Source organism: Typopeltis vanoorti, chromosome 3 (assembly GCF_054136105.1).
Source record: "Typopeltis vanoorti isolate ZY-2024b chromosome 3, IOZ_Tvanoo_1.0, whole genome shotgun sequence".
In the NCBI taxonomy this organism is placed as follows: domain Eukaryota; kingdom Metazoa; phylum Arthropoda; class Arachnida; order Uropygi; family Thelyphonidae; genus Typopeltis; species Typopeltis vanoorti.
The window spans coordinates 19,288,339-19,307,813 of record NC_143551.1 but is presented as its reverse complement, the minus strand read 5'-3'; the positions used below and the strand labels follow the sequence as shown (position 1 = coordinate 19,307,813).

The 19,475-nt window shown below is 36.6% G+C and overlaps 1 protein-coding gene across 1 annotated transcript in view; it reads left to right on the top strand.

Moving 5' to 3' along the window:
* Positions 1 to 18,288, top strand: part of LOC150107972 (eukaryotic elongation factor 2 kinase-like) — a 314,298-nt gene extending 296,010 nt beyond the window's left edge. The window contains exon 13 of the mRNA XM_090415490.1: positions 17,760 to 18,288. Coding sequence (XP_090271616.1) covers positions 17,760 to 17,869 — 110 coding nt within the window. The 3' untranslated portion in view covers positions 17,870 to 18,288. The remainder of the gene's footprint in view (positions 1 to 17,759) is intronic.
* Positions 18,289 to 19,475: the final 1,187 nt, after the last annotated feature.

The following is a 19,475-nucleotide window of genomic DNA, read 5'->3' as shown; positions in this document are numbered from 1 at the left end:
GTTTCATTTAGCAATTTTTCAAAGTAATTACTCCATACTTCAAGGATACCTTTTTCTGCAGTTTTCATGTCACCTTTATCATCCCTAATTCCTTTTACAGTTCCTGTAAAAGGAATTAGGAATGTCTTTCCTCCATTTCTGAGTTTCTTCAACAATCTTCAGAATATCGCCACCCTCTTGATATTTATTTTATATGTTCTTACCAAAGTCAAGAAAATCGACCGTAGAACCCACATTATTTCAGACATTAAATATATTGTGTTAGGATTAGGGACCACGAGATGGCGGCACATTTGATCCGTCTCTCTTCACTGCGTACCGCTTAATTAGTGATAGCCTTGGGCCATCTGTCTCTGATTGGGTACCAGTGGAGATTGAACTGCCCACTCAGTCTCCATAAGTTAGAGAGGGCTAAATGGCCTCGCCTACTCCCGTATACGGGAATAAAAAGGCGTTAGCTGATTTTTTTTTTACCAAAGTCTTCTCATGACTTTGTTAAAACTAAGTCAAAGCTAAACACTGTGTAAAACTATTCCTAGTTTTACACAGTGTTTAGCTTTCTTTCATTTGTCTCTGTATTCTCTAAGAGCACAAGCTGACTTATTTGCCAGGAACTTTTGATATGCTTTCTTCTTTTCTTTCACTGCCTCTTTAACTTCCTGTGTCCACCATGGAGTTCTGATTTTTCTATCCTTACAGACAACCTCACCACATGGCTCTCTGGCTGAATGAATCAGTGTTTTCTTCAGGGCTTGCCACTGAATCTCACAGTTTGGTTCCTGTTCTCAAACTCTTTCATTTTTTTATTGAATAGTGTTTGTGTATTTTAGTCTACAGTTCACATCTGACAGCTGCTCAAGTTTAATTTGCTTTAAAACTCTCTTACATCTTCTTCTTTTCAATATGCAAGTCAATTTTATCCTGCTCAAGACTAAATGGTGATCACTTCCAATTTCAAATCCTCTGTACTCTGCTGTCCTGCACCAATGAGAAACCATCACTATCAACGATGACATAACTAAATTTAACACACGTGAACCACAGAAGTAGGTTTTTTTATTATGTAAATATTTTGTCATAGGTATCTTAGGACATCATCAGTACAGTGTGGCAATATTAGAATGGAACAAGAAAGGGCACGTACGTACAATCAAATCCAAATTGTGTGCAGTGGTGCATTGCGACCTGGACTTAAATTGAATGAAATTAATTACATTTAAGTTATTATTTTACTCAATTTTGTATGACAATTTCCCATACTTTAGGGATGGCAATAACATCATTGCAGTTTAGATTTGGTCTGTGGAGTAGGGCTTCAGCACTTTCTTTATATAAGCGTTCGTATTTATATGATGATCTGTGTAGAAGTTTTGTCTTTTTCCAGTGGATCTTGTGGTTTGAGTTTTCAACTCCATGTTGAGCGAGGCCTGATTTTTGCGGTTTGATGAGGCAGATATGCTCTTGATGTTCCGAAATGCATTTAAAAACTGGTCTGCCTGTCTGTCCAAAATAAAAGAGTTTACAGGAGCATGGAACCTCGTATACACCAGGTAGTAGCATAGGTGAAAGTTTGTCTTTAGGCGAGGGTAACAAATTTTGGATCTGGTTGGTGGGTTTGTAGGTGGCAGCAAGGTTGTATTTCTTCATAATTTCGAGAGCTGTTCAGAGATGCCTTTGATATAAGGTATGGGAATCCTATAGGGTTGTTCTTGTCTAGGTTGATGTGTGGAGAAATTGCTGATTATTTTTTGAGTTGTTTTGATATTGTAACCATTTAGAGTGGCTGTGTTTTTGATTATTTCCAATTCTTGTTTTAGAGACTCCTCGGAAGAGCATAATCTGTTCTGGTTACCAATGATTTAATGATGCCAAGTTTTTGAGAGGGATGATGAGCTGAAGTATTGTGAATGTAGTGGCCTGAAAATGTCGGTTTGCGATAGACAGAGGTGGAGATGGAACCGTCTTCTTTTCTTTGGATGTGTAAATCCAGAAAGGGGATGCCTTGTGGGGATTCTCTTTCTAATGTAAATCTGATGCAAAGATGAAGAAGGTTGGTTTTTTTCTAAAAACTGAAGTAGCTCTTGTTAGGAATGACTCCAGATTGCGAAGATATCATCGACATATCGAAGCCAGAGTTTTGGTTTGGGTTTGAACGCAAGTATTTTTTCTTCTAGATGTTTTATTAACAGATCTGCCAAGTTGGGTGACAAGGGAGACCCCCATTGCTGTTCCCTCCTCTTGCTTGTAGATTTTTTCCTTTCCATGTGAAGTAACCAGAAGTGATAACAAATTTGAAAAGATCAACAATGTCTGATGGAAATTTTTGATTTAATAGGTCTACAGTTTCTTTATGGGGGATATTGGTGAAGAGAGAGACTATGGCAAAGCTAATTAGCATGTCTGTTGTCAGCAGTTGAATGTCTTTTATTTTGGTGTGAAAATCTGTGGAGTTTTTTTATTGAAGAGGTTGAATGGCCTATGTGGGGACGGAGAAGGTTTGATAAAAATTTGATAACTTGTAAGTCGGGCTGCTAATTGAATCAATGACAGATCTGAGTGGAATGTTGTTTTTGTGAAGCTTGGGTAAACCGTATATTCTCGGAGGTCTAGCATGGTATGTTTTGAGTTTTTTTGACGTTTCTTCATCTAACGACGTTGTTTCATCAAATAGCTTGTTCAGTTTCTTTTGGTGGGATCATAGTCCAGTTTTGCATAAGTATTTTGGTCTCGGAGTAGTAGATTCATGTTTCGGTCATATGAAACAGTATCAAGAACCACTGTAGTATTCCTTTGATGATTAGGTTTTTATTATGTTTTAAGGAGGTAAGAGCTTTCATTTCTGATGGTGGAATGTTTAAAACTGAAGGTTTGGCATCAAAAATTATTTTTGCTATTTCAAAACAAAGTTTGTTGGCTTCAATACTGGGGAGATGCTTGATGTTTCTTTCAATGTTGTATATGAAATCTAGATATGGGAGATGTTTAGGGGAAATGGCAAACTTATGGCCTCTTGCTAGAACATTTAATTCATCTTCTGGGCGGTTAGATAAGTTTACCACCCATTTTTCGATTGGTAATTTATTGATATTTTTCTTAAATTGATTTAACAGGTTCAGGTATTTTTTCTGTAGGTTAATATTGCTTTTATCAAAAGCTTTGATCCCTGAGTTTTTTGAGACACTAATACTTACTTGTAGCAATTCTTGATTTAGTGTGTTTGACAAATCTGCTTTTAGTTCTCTAATTGTTAAATTATTTGTTGCCAATTTATTTTTGGAATCTCATAACTGATTCAGAAGTAGTGAATGGCTTGCTTTTTGATAGATTTTATGGGTGCTTGGTAATTTAATAACTTCCTTTAGCTTAGCGAACGTTGGAATAAGTTTATCACGTCTGCACTTTTTTAAAAAAGAGATACGGGCACGTAGCCTACCCTGTTTCAGTTGAAGTTTGCCTTGTAAGTCCAACTTCTATGTTGTATGTCATTTCCCTGTGTGAAAATAAGACTTGATTATATAGAGAAACCTGTGGAGAATTCATGACTAAATTTAACACACGTGGACTACAGTAGTAGGTTTTTTTTATTACATAACGGCCATATCGGCACGGGTCTTGCGTGAAATGGCTAAGGAATTATCAGTGCCCTTGACCATGTTGTTTAATCTGAGTCTCGGGTCTGGTTTAGTCCCGAAGGTGTGGAAAGAGGGGAAAATAGTTTCACTGCACAAAGGAGGATCCAATACTACAGTTGCAAATTACCGACCAATCAGCATATCAGGAGTCGTCAAGGTCTTGGAGAAAGTAGTCAAGGGAAAAATACAGGAATGGATTGATGAAAATGAGATACTGTACAGGGGACAGCATGGCTTTGTGAAGGGTAGATCATGCCTCAGTAACTTGCTCAAGTTTTATAACAAGGTGACGGCTGAACTGGATAAGGGAAATGGGTTTACAGTTTATACTGCTGGACTTGGCAAAGGCGTTTTGACAGGGTACCACATGGAATTCTAATCCGTAAACTACAACATATGGGAAGGGATATAGAGTTGGTGAGATGGATAGGTGGGTGGTTGATGGAGAGATATCAAAGAGTAGTTTATTCAGGAGTAGAGTCCAAAAGACGGCCTGTGACTAGTGGTGTGCCGCAGGGTTCTGTTCTTGGACCACTGCTGTTTAATCTGTTCATTAACGATATAGGGAAGGGTCTAAGTGGGACAGTTCATTTGTTCGCTGATGATGCAAAGTTGGGTAGGGCGATAGTGAATGCAGAAGATGTCACAATCTTGCAGGATGACTTGGATAGATTGGAGTTCTGGGCTAAGGAGAATGGATGTCAATTTAATGTGACAAAATGTAAGGTTATGCATTTTGGGGTGAAAAGATTAGCAGCAGTATACCACATTGGTGGAACTGTACTCCAGGAGATTGATGAGGCCAGGGACTTGGGAGTGTTGGTGGATAGGGAGGTGAAGTTTAGGGGGCACATTGCAAAAGTAGCTAAATCAGCTCATCAACTCACTTGGTTGTTGAAAAATACCTTGACGAGCAGACACAAGCAAGTTATTGTACCTCTGTACCGAGCCTTGATAAGACCTCATCTCGACTACTGTGCCCAGATTTGGTCACCTCGGTTCCTTCTTGATGAGGAGGAGGTGGAGAGGATCCAGAGGCGAGTGACTAAGATGACAGCAGGTCTATGGAATGAACCATATGAGAACAGGTTGAAGATTTGTGGGTTGCAGAAACTAGTTGATAGGCGGAAAAGGGGAGATGTTATTGAGACATTCAAATTGCTAAAGGGATTCTATAGGATTAATTCAGAGAATATTTTTGAGATCAGGACTGGTGGTCGGAGAACTAGGGGACACCTACGGAAGCTGGGCAAGAGTGTGGTTAGCAGGGGTGTTAGAGCTGGGTGCTTTGCTTTTAGAGTGGTAAATGAGTGGAATAAGCTGCCAGAGTCTGTTGTCGGTGCCATGACGGTGAGCGAGTTCAAGGCAAGGTATGATAGATACTGTGAGAATGTCATATAATTGTGTGGACATGATGTTTAGGGTCTCCCTCGATGAGTCTAAGGACTCCCTGGAGTCACCCGAAATAATAATAATAATAAATATTTCGTCCTAGGTATCTTAGGACATTATCAGTACAGTATGTTTTAAAAGAGGTATACTGCGAGTAGACATATCGATACAAAATTAATAACGGATCAAACTCACGTACAAAGATTATTTAATAGTATAATTTTCACCTGTGTGTCACAGGCATCTTCAGTACATTAAGCTCAAATTAAACAATAACTGACAATTCCAAAAAGTGCCACCTAAGTAGCTGGTGTAAGATAACTAAAAAGGTCAATAACACTCCTAAAAAATAAAATAAAATAAAATAAATAATAATAATAATAAATAAAATAAATAAAAAATAAAAAAATCAATACAATAAAAAGTTAGGAAAGATTAGCTGATTTGTAAAGTACTATCTCCCATAAAGGGGATAGACGTAAGCCTTCGGATCTGTTTAAGTTAGGAGAATGAAGTAGATTTTCACATGTTTCTTTATAAAGGCGTTCCATGAGAAACTGACTTTTGTGAAGAACTTGTCTTTCTCCAATGAACTCTGTGTCTAGTGAAGATGGCATGTTCTGCAAGTCCAGACTTTTCAGGTTTAAAGTATTCAATATAAGATTGGTGTTCTAGCCGAATAGAGGTAGATCTTCCCGTTTGTATGAAATAAGATAATCCACAAGAGCACGGAATCTGGTAGACACTTGGATGATTAAGTTGTGGAATTCAGCTTGTCCTTAGGAGAAGTGAGAAAGGTGGAGATTTTTCTAAACGGTCAAAAGGCAACAAAAATATTCAATGGGTTTAAAACTTTTGCTATACGTTCACTGATGCCTTGTACATAAGGCATAGTAATGCGCGTTATTTCTTCTGTGTTTGAAGAGGAAGACGTATTAAAACTACTCAAAATTCTTTTAATGAAGCAATTCTTATAACCATTAGATAGAAAGGAAGAAGTTATATATTGTAGTTCTTTCTGTAAAATATCGTCTGAAGAACAAAAGGAGTTGGTGGGCCCGATAAACAAGTGTTTTAATAGTTCCTGCCTTTTGACTGGGATGGTGATGAGATTCCGCATGGATATAATGGCCTGTATGAGTCTTCTTTCTATAAACTGAGAAATGTAGGTTACCATCTGGTTGGCGAAGAATTAGATTACGTTTTGAATGTGCACAAATTCTTTTTCATGCCAAGCCTCCTCGTCCTAATCTTTCTTACTCTGAGTTTAAAGCATTGAAATCACTGAAGAATAACAATAATTTAATTATTACGAATGCTGATAAGGGGAAGGCTGTAGTGATTCAAGATAGGAAGGAATATGAGAGAAAAATGTTTCTTTTACTTCACAACTATTCAACTTATAGGCCGCTTACATCGGATCCTACCCGGAATCAATTGAAGAGACTTAATTCCCTTATAGATAATGTATCTACATGGAATGAAGATCAAAAGAAAAAAACTTAAAACCTTCTTCGGTCGTCTGCCTAGATTGTATGGTCTTCCAAAAGTTCATAAACCAGGCATTCCGTTAAGACCAGTTGTAGATTGTATAGGTTGCCCCACTTACAAAATCTCAAAATTTTTATCAAATTTACTCTCCTCTTCAACTAGAAGAACTGATACTTATATAAAATATACTTTGGATTTCAAAAATAAAATTTCAGATCTTCATTTGGACGTTTCTGATATCATGATCAGTTTAGATGTTGTTTCTTTATTTACAAATGTGCTTCTTTCGGAAAGCATTGAATTACTACAATAGGAATTTCCTTTTGACATTATAAACGTATTTGATTTTGTAATAAATTCTGGTTATTTTTCCTTTAAAAATAAGTTGTATCAACAAATTGAAGGAACAGCAATGGGTAATCCTCTTTCTCCTGCTATCTCCAATTTCTTTATGGAACATTATGAACAACGTATCTTTGACAACATTTCTCCCAGATCTACTCATTGGTTCAGATATGTCGATGACATTTTTGCTGTATGGAATGGCTCTTCGAATGAACTTCAACAATTTTTCACTAAGTTAAACTCATTTCATCCTAGGATCAAGTTTACCCTAGAAGTCGAATCAAATAAGCAGTTAGCCTTTTTAGATCTTCTAATTCTTTGCCGACCAGATGGTAACCTACATTTCTCAGTTTATAGAAAGAAGACTCATACAGGCCATATCCATGCAGAATCTCATCACTATCCCAGTCAAAAGGCAGGAACTATTAAAACACTGGTTCATCGGGCCCACTCCTTTTGTTCTTCAGACGATCTTTTTCAGAAAGAACTACAATATATAACTTCTTCCTTTCTATCTAATGGGTTATAAGAATGGTTATAGAGGAAGACATATTGTAGTTTCAATACGTCTTCCTCTTCAAACACAGAAGAAATAACGCACATTACTATCCCTTATGTACAAGGCATCAAAAGTTTTAAAACCACTGAATATTTTTGTTGCCTTTCGACCGTTTAGAAAAATCTCCACCTTTCTCACTTCTCCTAAGGACAAGCTTCCACATCTTAATCATCCAGGTGTCTACCAGATTCCGTGCTCTTGTGGATTATCTTATTTCAGACAAACGGGAAGATCTGCCTCTATTCGGCTAGAAGAACACCAATCTTATATTGAATACTTTAAACCTGACATCCTGAAAAGTCTGGACTTGCAGAACATGCCATCTTCACTAGACACAGAGTTCATTGGAGAAAGACAAGAGTTCTTCACAAAAGTCAGTTTCTCATGGAACACCTTTATAAAGAAACATGTGAAACTCTACTTCATTCTTCTAACTTAAACAGATCCGACGGCTTACATCTATCCCCTTTATGGGAGATAGTACTAATCAGCTAATCTTTCCTAACTTTTTATTGTATTTATTTTTTATTATTATTATTTTTTTGTTTTATTTATTTTATTTTTTTTAGGAAAGTTATTGACCTTTTTAGTTATCTTACACCAGCTACTTAGGTGGTGCTTTTTGGAATTGTCAGTTATTGTTTAATTTGAGCTTAATGTACTGAAGATGCCTGTGACACACAGGCGAAAATTATACTATTAAATAATCTTTGTACGTGAGCTTTGTTTGTTATTAATTTTGTATTGATCAGTACAGTATGGCAATACTAGGAATGACACAAAATGTCTGTCTATCGCAAACCGACATTTTTAGTCCACTATATTCACAATACTTGAGCTCATCATCCCTCTCAAAAATTTGGCATCTTTAAATCATTGGTAACCAGAGAGCACACAGATTATGCTCCTCTGAGGATTCTCTAAAACAAGAATTGGAAATAATCAAAAAGACAGCCACTCTAAATGGTTATAATCTCAAAACAACTCAAAAAATCATCAGCAATTTCTCCACACTTCAACCTAGACAAGAACAACATCATAGGATTCCCATACCTTATATCAAAGGCATCTCCGAACAGCTCTCGAAAATTATGAAGAACAATCTTGCTGCCACTTACAAACCCATCAATCAGATCCAAAACTTGTTACCCTCGCCTAAAGACAAACTTTCACCTATGCTACTACCTGGTGTATACGAGGTTCCATGCTCCTGTAAACTCTTATTTTGGACTGACAGGCAGATCAGTTTTTAAACGCATTCAGAACATCAAGACCATATCCGCCTCATTAAACCACAAAAATCAGGTCTCGCTCAACACGAAGTTGAAAACCCAAACCACAAGATCCATTGGTAAAAGACAAAACTTCTACACAGATTATCATATAAATATGAACGCTTATATAAAGAAAGTGCTGAAGCTCTACTCCACGGATCAAATCTAAACCGCAATGATGTTTTTGCCATCCCTAAAGTATAGGAAATTGTCATACAAAATTGAGTAAAATAATAACTTAACTGTAATTAATTTTAATTTAATTTAAGTAATTTAATTCAGTTTAATTTAATTTAAGTTCAGGTCACAACACACCACTGCTCGCAATTTGGATTCCATTGTACTTATGTGCCCTTTTTTGTGTCATTCCTAGCATTGCCATACTGTACTGATGATGTCCTAAGATACCTAGGACAAAATATTTACATAATAAAAAAACCTGCTACTGTGGTTCACATGTGTTAAATTTAGTCATGAATTCTCCACAGGTCTCTCTATATAATCAAAACAATAACATAGTCAATGAGAATTTTCTTATTTCTTGTCTCTTCTCTCCATTTGAATTTATGTACATTTTTATGTTGGAACATGGTGTTAGTAATAACCAGTCCATGTCCTGAGCAGAAATCCAACAGGTATTTGCCAACATTAGATTTGCTCTTTTCTCCAAATTTTCCCGAAATATTTTTGTATGTCTGACAATCATTTACTACTCTGCTATTTAGATCCCCAACAAGGACCAACTTTTCCTTTTTCATTGTGTCAGTTGCTTTCTCTAAAGCCTCAAAAAATTTCTCCACTTGTACATTAGTAGAAAGTTCTCGATAAAGATTTGATTATGGTTTATAAATCTATCTGTTTTTGTATCATAATTAGGTAATTATTATTATTTCGGGCTACTCCAGGGAGTCCTTAGACTCATCGAGGGAGTCCCTAAACATCATATCCACACAACTATTCGACATTCTCACAGTATCTATCATACCTTGCCTTGAACTCGCTCACTGTCATTGCACCGACAACAGACTTCGGCAGCTTATTCCACTCATTTACCACTCTAAAAGCAAAGAACCCAGCTCTAACACTCCAGCTAACCACACTCTTGCCCAGCTTCCGTAGGTGTCCCCTAGTTCTCCCACCACCAGTCCTGATCTCAAAAATATCCTCTGAATTAATCCTATAGAATCCTTTAGCAATTTGAATGTCTCAATCATATCTCCCCTTTTCCACCTATCAACTAGTTTCTGCAACCCACAAATCTTCAGCCAGTTCTCATATGGTTCAGTCCATAAACCTGCTGTCATCTTAGTCACTCGCCTCTGGATCCTCTCCACCTCCTCCTCATCAAGAAGGAACCGAGGTGACCAAATCTGGGCACGGTAGTCGAGATGAGGTCTTATCAAGGCTCGGTACAGAGGTACAATAACTTGCTTGTGTCTGCTCGTCAAGGTATTTTTCAACAACCAAGTGAGTTGATGAGCTGATTTAGCTACTTTTGCAATGTGCCCCCTAAACTTCACCTCCCTATCCACCAACACTCCCAAGTCCCTGGCCTCATCAATCTCCTGGAGTACAGTTCCACCAATGTGGTATACTGCTGCTAATCTTTTCACCCCAAAATGCATAACCTTACATTTTGTCACATTAAATTGACATCCATTCTCCTTAGCCCAGAACTCCAATCTATCCAAGTCATCCTGCAAGATTGTGACATCTTCTGCATTCACTATCGCCCTACCCAACTTTGCATCATCAGCGAACAAATGAACTGTCCCACTTAGACCCTTCCCTATATCGTTAATGAACAGATTAAACAGCAGTGGTCCAAGAACAGAACCCTGCGGCACACCACTAGTCACAGGCCGTCTTTTGGACTCTACTCCTGAATAAACTACTCTTTGATATCTCTCCATCAACCACCCACCTATCCATCTCACCAACTCTATATCCCTTCCCATATGTTGTAGTTTACGGATTAGAATTCCATGTGGTACCCTGTCAAAACGCCTTTGCCAAGTCCAGCAGTATAAACTGTAAACCCATTTCCCTTATCCAGTTCAGCCGTCACCTTGTTATAAAACTTGAGCAAGTTACTGAGGCATGATCTACCCTTCACAAAGCCATGCTGTCCCCTGTACAGTATCTCATTTTCATCAATCCATTCCTGTATTTTTCCCTTGACTACTTTCTCCAAGACCTTGACGACTCCTGATATGCTGATTGGTCGGTAATTTGCAACTGTAGTATTGGATCCTCCTTTGTGCAGTGAAACTATTTTCCCCTCTTTCCGCACCTTCAGGACTAAACCAGACCCGAGACTCAGATTAAACAACATGGTCAAGGGCACTGATAATTCCTTAGCCGCTTCACAAGACCCATGCCAGTATACCATCTAATCCCACAGATGTATTCACATTAAGGTTCTGTAATAGACTATTCACCTCCACTTCATTCATCACAATTCCCATATGAACTAATGGTTTCTTTATTTTTTCAATGTCACCACCTGGATGATATACTTTTGCAAAGTGCGCACCCAGTAACTCCACTATATCGACTGGTTCAGTGACCTCCTTACCATCATAATTCCTTAAAATCATTTTGCCGTGTACAGTTTTTTTTCTTGCTTGCAGCATATTGAAAAAACTGTTTGGGATTCTCTTTTGCTTGCATAGCTAGTTTCCTTTCATAATCGGCTTTTGCTGTTTTTACCACACTCGTTACCCTTCTGGCCTGCACTTTATACTGTTCCTGTGCCTGCAGGTCACCTCTTTCTTTAAATTCCCTCCACAGTTGTTTCTTTTTTTGCAGCTCAAGCTTAATGGTGTTATTCACCCATTTAACCCCTACTTGTTTTACTATTCGGACCCTAGGTATACAATGAGCCATAACCTCCTGTAAATGCTCCTTGACCACTTCCCATGCTCTATTGACGTCCAGCCCTTGCAGTTGTACATGCCATGGCACTGATCCAAGCAATCTTCTAAGCTTGTCAAACTTGCCAGCACGGTAATTCCACATATACCATGTCTTAATCAAAAATTCCACACCTTTAGCCACCTCCCAGGTCAAGACCTTATGATCACTCTCACCAGTAAGTGGCAACATGGTCATATTCATTACAGTCAAATTGTGAGATGCTATTACCAGGTCAAGCACTCTCACACCCCTAGTATTTTCAATTACATGCTGTCTCAGATAGTTATCCCTTAAAATTTGAATAAAATCCATTTCCTTCCTCACATGTGTCCTCTCCTCCTTCCAATCAATGTTACCATAGTTGAAATCCCCCATAATAATTACCCTCCTTCCACTCATTTCATCAGTTTGTTTATGCATACTATCTCCACCATCTATTCCATCACCTGGTCTATAGCAGCACCCAACTGTATATTTTATTCTGCCAGTCTCAATCTCACACCAAATAGCCTCATACAAGCTCCTTTCACTATCCTGCAATACAACTTCAATTCTCCTTGGCTGCAGTTCATCAGCTATCATCAATAACACCCCTCCCCCATTTTATTCTCTCTGTCCCTCCTAAACACACTATAACCTAAACATTCTATCCCACTAACTGTATCATCTTCCGTCAGCCATGTCTCACTAATGCCAATAACCTGTGGCCAGGAAGAGCCAAGCAAGGCCAAAAATTCATCCTTCTTGTTCCTAATACTCCTGGCATTAGTATACATGAAATGCAGTGATCCCTTTGTCCCACCCCTATCTTGATGCGTTATTCTAAATGTCCCATTCCCATTTTTTGTCCTTAGTGCTGGCTCGGGTACATTATATACATTTTTACACTCAACTGTCTCACTGATGTTTGCATATCCACTCCCTCCCCCCCCCCCTCCTTGGTAGTTCTAGTTTCCCTGGTTCTGCACATCCATTTTCACTTCATTCAGCAACACTTTTTCCGGTCTCCGCACACCAAGTCCATTCATATGCAGGCCATCCATCTTGTATAAATCCTTTCGCCCATCATACTCATTCCACACCACACCGTCTGCATAACCTGCGCATAATGTCATTTGTGATTATGGCCCTCCTTCTAAACTCCTCTATGTCATACCGCGGCAACAGACTCACCATTTTAACTCTGTCACTCTTTTCTTTCGCTACCTTTAACAATACTTTCAAGTCCTCTCTCATAAAAAATTTATCACCTTTCAATTCATTTGTACCCCCCACAATTATTAATTCTTTCACCCTCTGTTTTTGCACTCTAATACTCTCACTTACATCCTTAAATTTCGCGCCCGGTAAGTACGATTTAGTTACACTCCCATCTCTCACTCCTCTTAATAACGAGTCACCATACAACACTCTTTCCTTCATTTCGGAAACTCTCCCATTCTTACGCTGTTTATTTAAGTTAGCCGAATCACTCTCTAAAGAGTTTAGCAGGTGCTCTAATTGCCGCTGCGCATTTTTTATCACTGCGCGCAACCTAGCGATCTCACTTCCTACAAATAATTCCTCATTTTTTTATCATTCAAACCATTTTTTCTTTCTGTATAGTTGCTCTCACTCTTTCTTAGATCACCGCTCTCATTGCCATCTTGTACATCGCAATTCCCTATCAAGCCACTATTTTCATCCTGGCTTTCTTCAACCATAACTGTCTCACAACCTGACACATACTTCAACTCCTCACTTTGCTTACACTTTCTGCACATTTTCCCACCGCTATCACTTTCAATCCAAACTCCAGCCTCGTTCGGGAATGCATACATTCCACACACATCACATTGGACAAATTCTCTCACATTATAGTTTTTGAACAATGGCATCGTATTTTTGGATGCCATTATCTTACGTCGCATTGGCGCCATATTCAAATCTATGAAACTTATCGTTAAATACTGAATTAAATAACGGAATTCACACCAAAATCACTCAGACACAACAAGCTACCAAAATTAGACAATGTTACGTTATGATTTTAACCTATATTCTAATTTTCATTCAAAATTATACTTAGCTTTCGGGAACTCCCTGAAAATACGATAGAATACATGATGTTACGACAAAGATGCGTTCTTGTCTATTCATTATTAGGGTTATGGAAAGGGGATGATGAAAATAAAATTATGAAATAATTTAGAAATTTTTACAATTTTAACACATAATAAACATGATAAGCATCAATAAACACGAGTTTTAAAAAAATTTGGCCCATTTCACTGAAATAGATAGCTAATTCTGAGACACCCTGTACAGTATGTATGTGTTACAAGTTTATGTTTGTTTATGTTGCAGTTGATATAATCATAGTCACTAGATAACTTAGTGGCAACCTATATAACTGTCAGGAATATTGAAAATCAACTGGGACTAACACTGCTTTATTGCACAATAAATTATACAATAAAAATAGTAAACAATAGATGCAAAAGATCCTGTGTCCAGTCTTCACCTTCTTGTGATACAACCATTTAATTGGTACCTGAATACTGAAGGAATTAGAATTGGCTAGCATTTGAAACTTAGCCAACAAATTGGATTCTGGATTGGCTTAAACCATGCATACTTATTATTTATTTTTTTTTATTATTATTAAACAAGACCTCATGGAGTCAAAGACTCATACCGCTCTATTGTGTAATATAATCAAATATCATGCCAACTTATGCATTACCTAGTTAAACAAACTCTGCTGTTTTATTCATGGAACTAGAGCTGACATCAATAAGTAATATTTAAAACAATCTTAACAGAAGTATTGATGTGAAAGTGGTAGAACTAGCAGAACATTACATTTCTGTAATTCATCATAATGTTTACAAAATTTGCATTACTAAGACAACAAGAAATAATGATCAGAAAGGGAGTAGCAACTATAGTATTCAGCAGTAGACCAGAAACAAACTTCTTAAATGGAGTGTAATTTCAGTAAAAAAAAAAAAAGAGTAATATCAAAAAAAAAAAAAAAAATCAGTTAACGCCATTTTGTTCCCGTATAGGGAGTAGGCACGGCCGTTTTTAAACTATATCTAACTTTTGGAGACTGAGTGGGCAGTTCAATCTCCACTGGTAGCCAATCAGAGATGGCTGGCCCATGGCTATCACTAATTAATCGGCACGCAGTGAAGGAGGTGGGCAGTAAGTGCCGCCATCTGGTGGTCCCTAACACAATATATTTAATGTCTGAAAATAGTGTGGGTTCGATGGCCGATTTTCTTGAGTTTACGGAATGAAAAACCCAATAGCCAATGCCAGAGATCGACTGACTCTGGAACTGGTCGAGAAAAGGCTTAGAAAAAGTTCCTCTAGTCGGCGACTAGATTCGGACACCTTTCGTCGTGTGGTCATGCACTGTAGAGTGCAAATGCCACTTCTAACTGAGCTACACAGGCTTTCTGAGCTAGTAATATATATATATAATAATAATAATAATAATATAGTATAAGTATATATAAATATATAATAGTAAGTAATTATATATATATGTTCTATTTTTATTTTATTTATTTATTTATATTTTACCAATGTACTATGATGGAGACTGTAAATTAATTTAGGTGTCCGACAAGAAAAACTGGTTCTTGTTAGAGACCTAAACACAAGAGTAGGAAATGAATTGCCAAACATCAAAAATCTTTCAATACGTTTAGAGAAAAATAAGTAACGCCAGTAATAACTGCTTGGGAATGGTGGTTGTAATGAACATAATCATTACTAATGCCATGGTCCAACATCAAGCTGTGGATAAAATACACATGGAGATAACAAACCAACCTGTTTGGCTGAGGTCGGTAACGTATCTGCTCTCCACCCAACAGGCATCTGCTTTGAATCCTGCTACTGATATTTTTAATTGACTTTATGTGAAAGATGAATGTCATTGGCCAGTGTGATACCATCTCCATGCATTATTGGAGGCTTTAATGCCATTTGATATTTAATCAGGCTCTCTAGCCTGATTAAATGACCACCCTTCTCCTGACATACTTGAATTATGCAAATTCACCATACATGCAGGTTGTTTTACATGAAAAAAAAAATACAGACAACCAGATGGGACTGTAGTTCACCTACCCCAGCAATTCTATATACGGAAGCTGTTCAATAAGTTATAGGACTATATTTATACAGAAAACAGATTACCTTTAATCGTCATCATTTAGATGGTATTTTACGAAGTAACTACAATGAGACATGATGCATTTGTCCCAACGTTGCATCCACTTCTTAAACACATGTGAAAGTCCGTTTTTTGAGATTTCTTTCAAAACTGCCTCCACAGCTTTTACACATGCTTTGTTGCTTTCGAAATAGCAGCCTCTTAGTGGTTTCTTGAGCTGAGGAAACAGCCAAAAATCGCACAGTGCGAGATCAGGACTGTATGGAGGGTGTGTTAAGATATCTATGTTGTTCTTCTGCAAAACGTCCACTACACCACCAGCAATATGTGGCCTTGCATTATCGTGGTGCAACAACAAGCCATTCTTCAGCAATGGACGCTTCCTTTTGACGTGCTGTACCATTCTCTGTAAAACATCCGCATAGTATGAGCCATTTACAGTATTCTGGGTTCTACAGCGTGTTGGTAAACAATGCCTTCGTAGTCAAAAAACATTATGGTCATAACTTTACCAGCCGATTTTACAGTTTTTGCTTTCTTAGGGGTAGGCAAAGACAGATGCATCCATTCACTGCTTTGTTGTTTCATTGTAGGGTCATAGTGATACAACCAAGCTTCATCTGCTGTAATGATGCGTTTTAAGAAGTTGTCGCCTTCTTGTTCCAGTCTTTCTTTCCATTCTATGCACACATCCACTCGATGCTGCATTTGCTCCGGTGTCAAGAGTTTGGGAATCCATCGGGTGCAAACACGTTTCAGTCCCAAATGTTCAGCCATGATTGAGTGAACACTTTCCACAGAAATATTCAGGACAACATGCAGCTGGCGTACTGTAATTCTGTGATCCTCCTTGATGATAATCGCTGCTGTGTTGATCATTGTCTCTGTGATAGATGTTGAATTTCTTCCTTCACGTTCAAGATCTTCCACATTTTGCCTTCCTTCCTTAAAAGTTTTATGCCAGCGAAAAAAACTTGCCCTCGACATTGCTTCATCGTGGAAAGCTTCGCGTATCATGTTAAAAGTGTCCGATGCCGATTTTTGCAAACGCACACAAAATTTGATCACATAACGCTGTTCCAAGAACGCTCCATTTCGACGACTGGTCGCGGCTTGTAGGCACACCGAAACAAGCTTGCTTTTAGTCAAGTGACACTCTGGCACATCAGCCTGTATACGCCATGTATCAACCTCTTTTGTTAATACAGACAGCAACATTTCTTTATTCCACAGAAATTAATATTGTGATGAGTAGTTTCGCGACAGTAAAATTAGTCTTATTACTTATTGAACAGCCCTCGTAGAACACTATATATATGTTATAATATTGAATAAACCACTCAGCACTGCTATGCTCAATTAGGCTCAACTATATTGGTAATTTGTTGCTATTTGGTCTCATGTGGTCATGGATGACATATTAGACATATTAAATAACATGCATTTAAACAATCAGTATTCATTCATAAATATATATTACACAATAGAAAAAGAAACCGACAACTGTATTTTCTTCCTAGATGTACTAGTTACAAATCTTCTAAATGGTTTTCATTATCTTTTCAGCTTATAGAAAACTTATATACACTGGCAGGTACATAAACAATTGCACCATTATCTATCCCAACAGTATGCCATCTTGCAGGATCAGAGATATAATTATCTCAGCATTATTAGGAATGCCATACTGTTAGGATGGATGATGCCGTGACTGTTTACATACCTACCTGTTATGACAACTTATTGGTAAACTAGACCAACATCATGAATTTTGCTGTATTTAGGTGAGAATATTTTGAAATGCTTACAAGATAGTTGGTGAAATTTATTGCAGGAGTAAGGTAAGATTCATGGCCATATATATTTTAAGTAAATAAATATTTTATATTTTTATAAAATATTAAAATTATGCTCTTGGATATATATTTTAAGTCATTAAACAAATAACTTTTTTTTTAACTTCTGTTTCTGCTTAGGAGAACTATATCAGCTTGCAGCTGATTCTGCATTAGCTGCTATGAAAGGAAAACTAGCAAACAAGTACTATATGCTAGCAGAAGAAGTTTGGGGAGAAATGGAAGAATAAAGTACAATTTACTCTTTCTATTTTTTTTTTTTTTATTGTTCCCATTGAAAGAGATTTCATTTTGATTTTTATTTTCATCAAAATTGATTTGTTATCTAATTTTAAGCACATTTCTGTATGATACATGTAGCATTATTTTCTGATTTGATAATAGGAACAAGAAGAAAAAATGTTATAACATTATGCATATTATTCCCAGGAAAAGAATTTGCATAACCTTGCATAACAATTCTGTAAGAGAGATACAGAACTGTTAGATGAGCATACTGCCAAGTACTGTGTAATATTTTTAATTTATGTAAATGAATTTTAGAAAGGACATTTTTCTGAGAAAAATGAAACATTATAAAACATTCTCAACTATTTGAGATTTAATATCATGAAATACTGCAAATTTATTTTATTTTTCTTTTGTATGCTGTAGCTCATGTTCATAATGTGCCATAATTTAAAAAGATAACAGAATTGTTGGATAAGTATACTACAAAGTATTATGTAATAATTTTAATATATATATATATATATATATATATATATATATAAATGTGTTGCAGAAAGGAACATTTTTCTGAGAAAACATGAAATATCCTCATCTGTTTGAAATTTAATATAATGAAATAATGATTTACATGAAATTTTTTTTTTTTTTTTGAATACTCTAGCTCATATTCATAATGTGCCGTAATTTTAAAACTCAATAACTAATTTTTAAAAAAAATTAAGTCAGTCATTTTCATACTTTTCTTCCCCTTAAAACTTTTTTTTATAAATTTCATGCCCCCTTCCCATGTCTGAACAAGTGCAAATAAATAGATTTGACATTAAAATTAGCTTTGAGTATACATATTTAATTATAATATATAATAAATTATTCGGTATATTTTTAAAAGACTGAAATAACAAACTTCATGGATTAGTGGGATGGACATGGCTGCTGTTATGAAGTGGTAAATTTTGTTTATATCTTATTCTTAATTCTCCTTTTATTACTTATTTCTTTTAAATTCTTACTCGGCTGCACCTTTGCAAAATTGTGGTTGTTCTTTATTCTTTAAAAATTTTTAACTTGTTTACCTTTGTTATTGTATCTCCTTGATTAATCCTGTCAAGTTTTCTTATATATCTATCTAGTTTACTTCTATGCAGTCTCACTACTAATACTTGGCTGTTAATTAATTCAATGATTAGTATACAAGATTTGGAGAATAAAGGGATTGCCTCAAGGTAGTGCCAATTCCTTTGTTTAGGCTCTGGTGTTAATCCCTTTTCGAATTTTAGAAAAATTTATATTTTGCTGCGCCATCCTAAATTCTAGATAGGAAAATAATTCAGTGTCAGAGAATTAACATGCAGAAGTGTACACTACCATTTAAATCCCTAATAACTTCACTTAGCACTTAAATTCATTCAGTACTTAAATCTCAATCACAGTCGTGGCTATACTCATTTTTCTAACTCCCGAAATGGTTCGGACTTTTATGAGCGGTGCAAAAAGACCAAAATCAGGCAAGTTTTCAGATTGACAAATAAATACATTTATTAAACAGTTCAGATAAATTTCAAACACTTTTAGTTACTTGCATAGAGCTTAGACTAATTCTTAAAT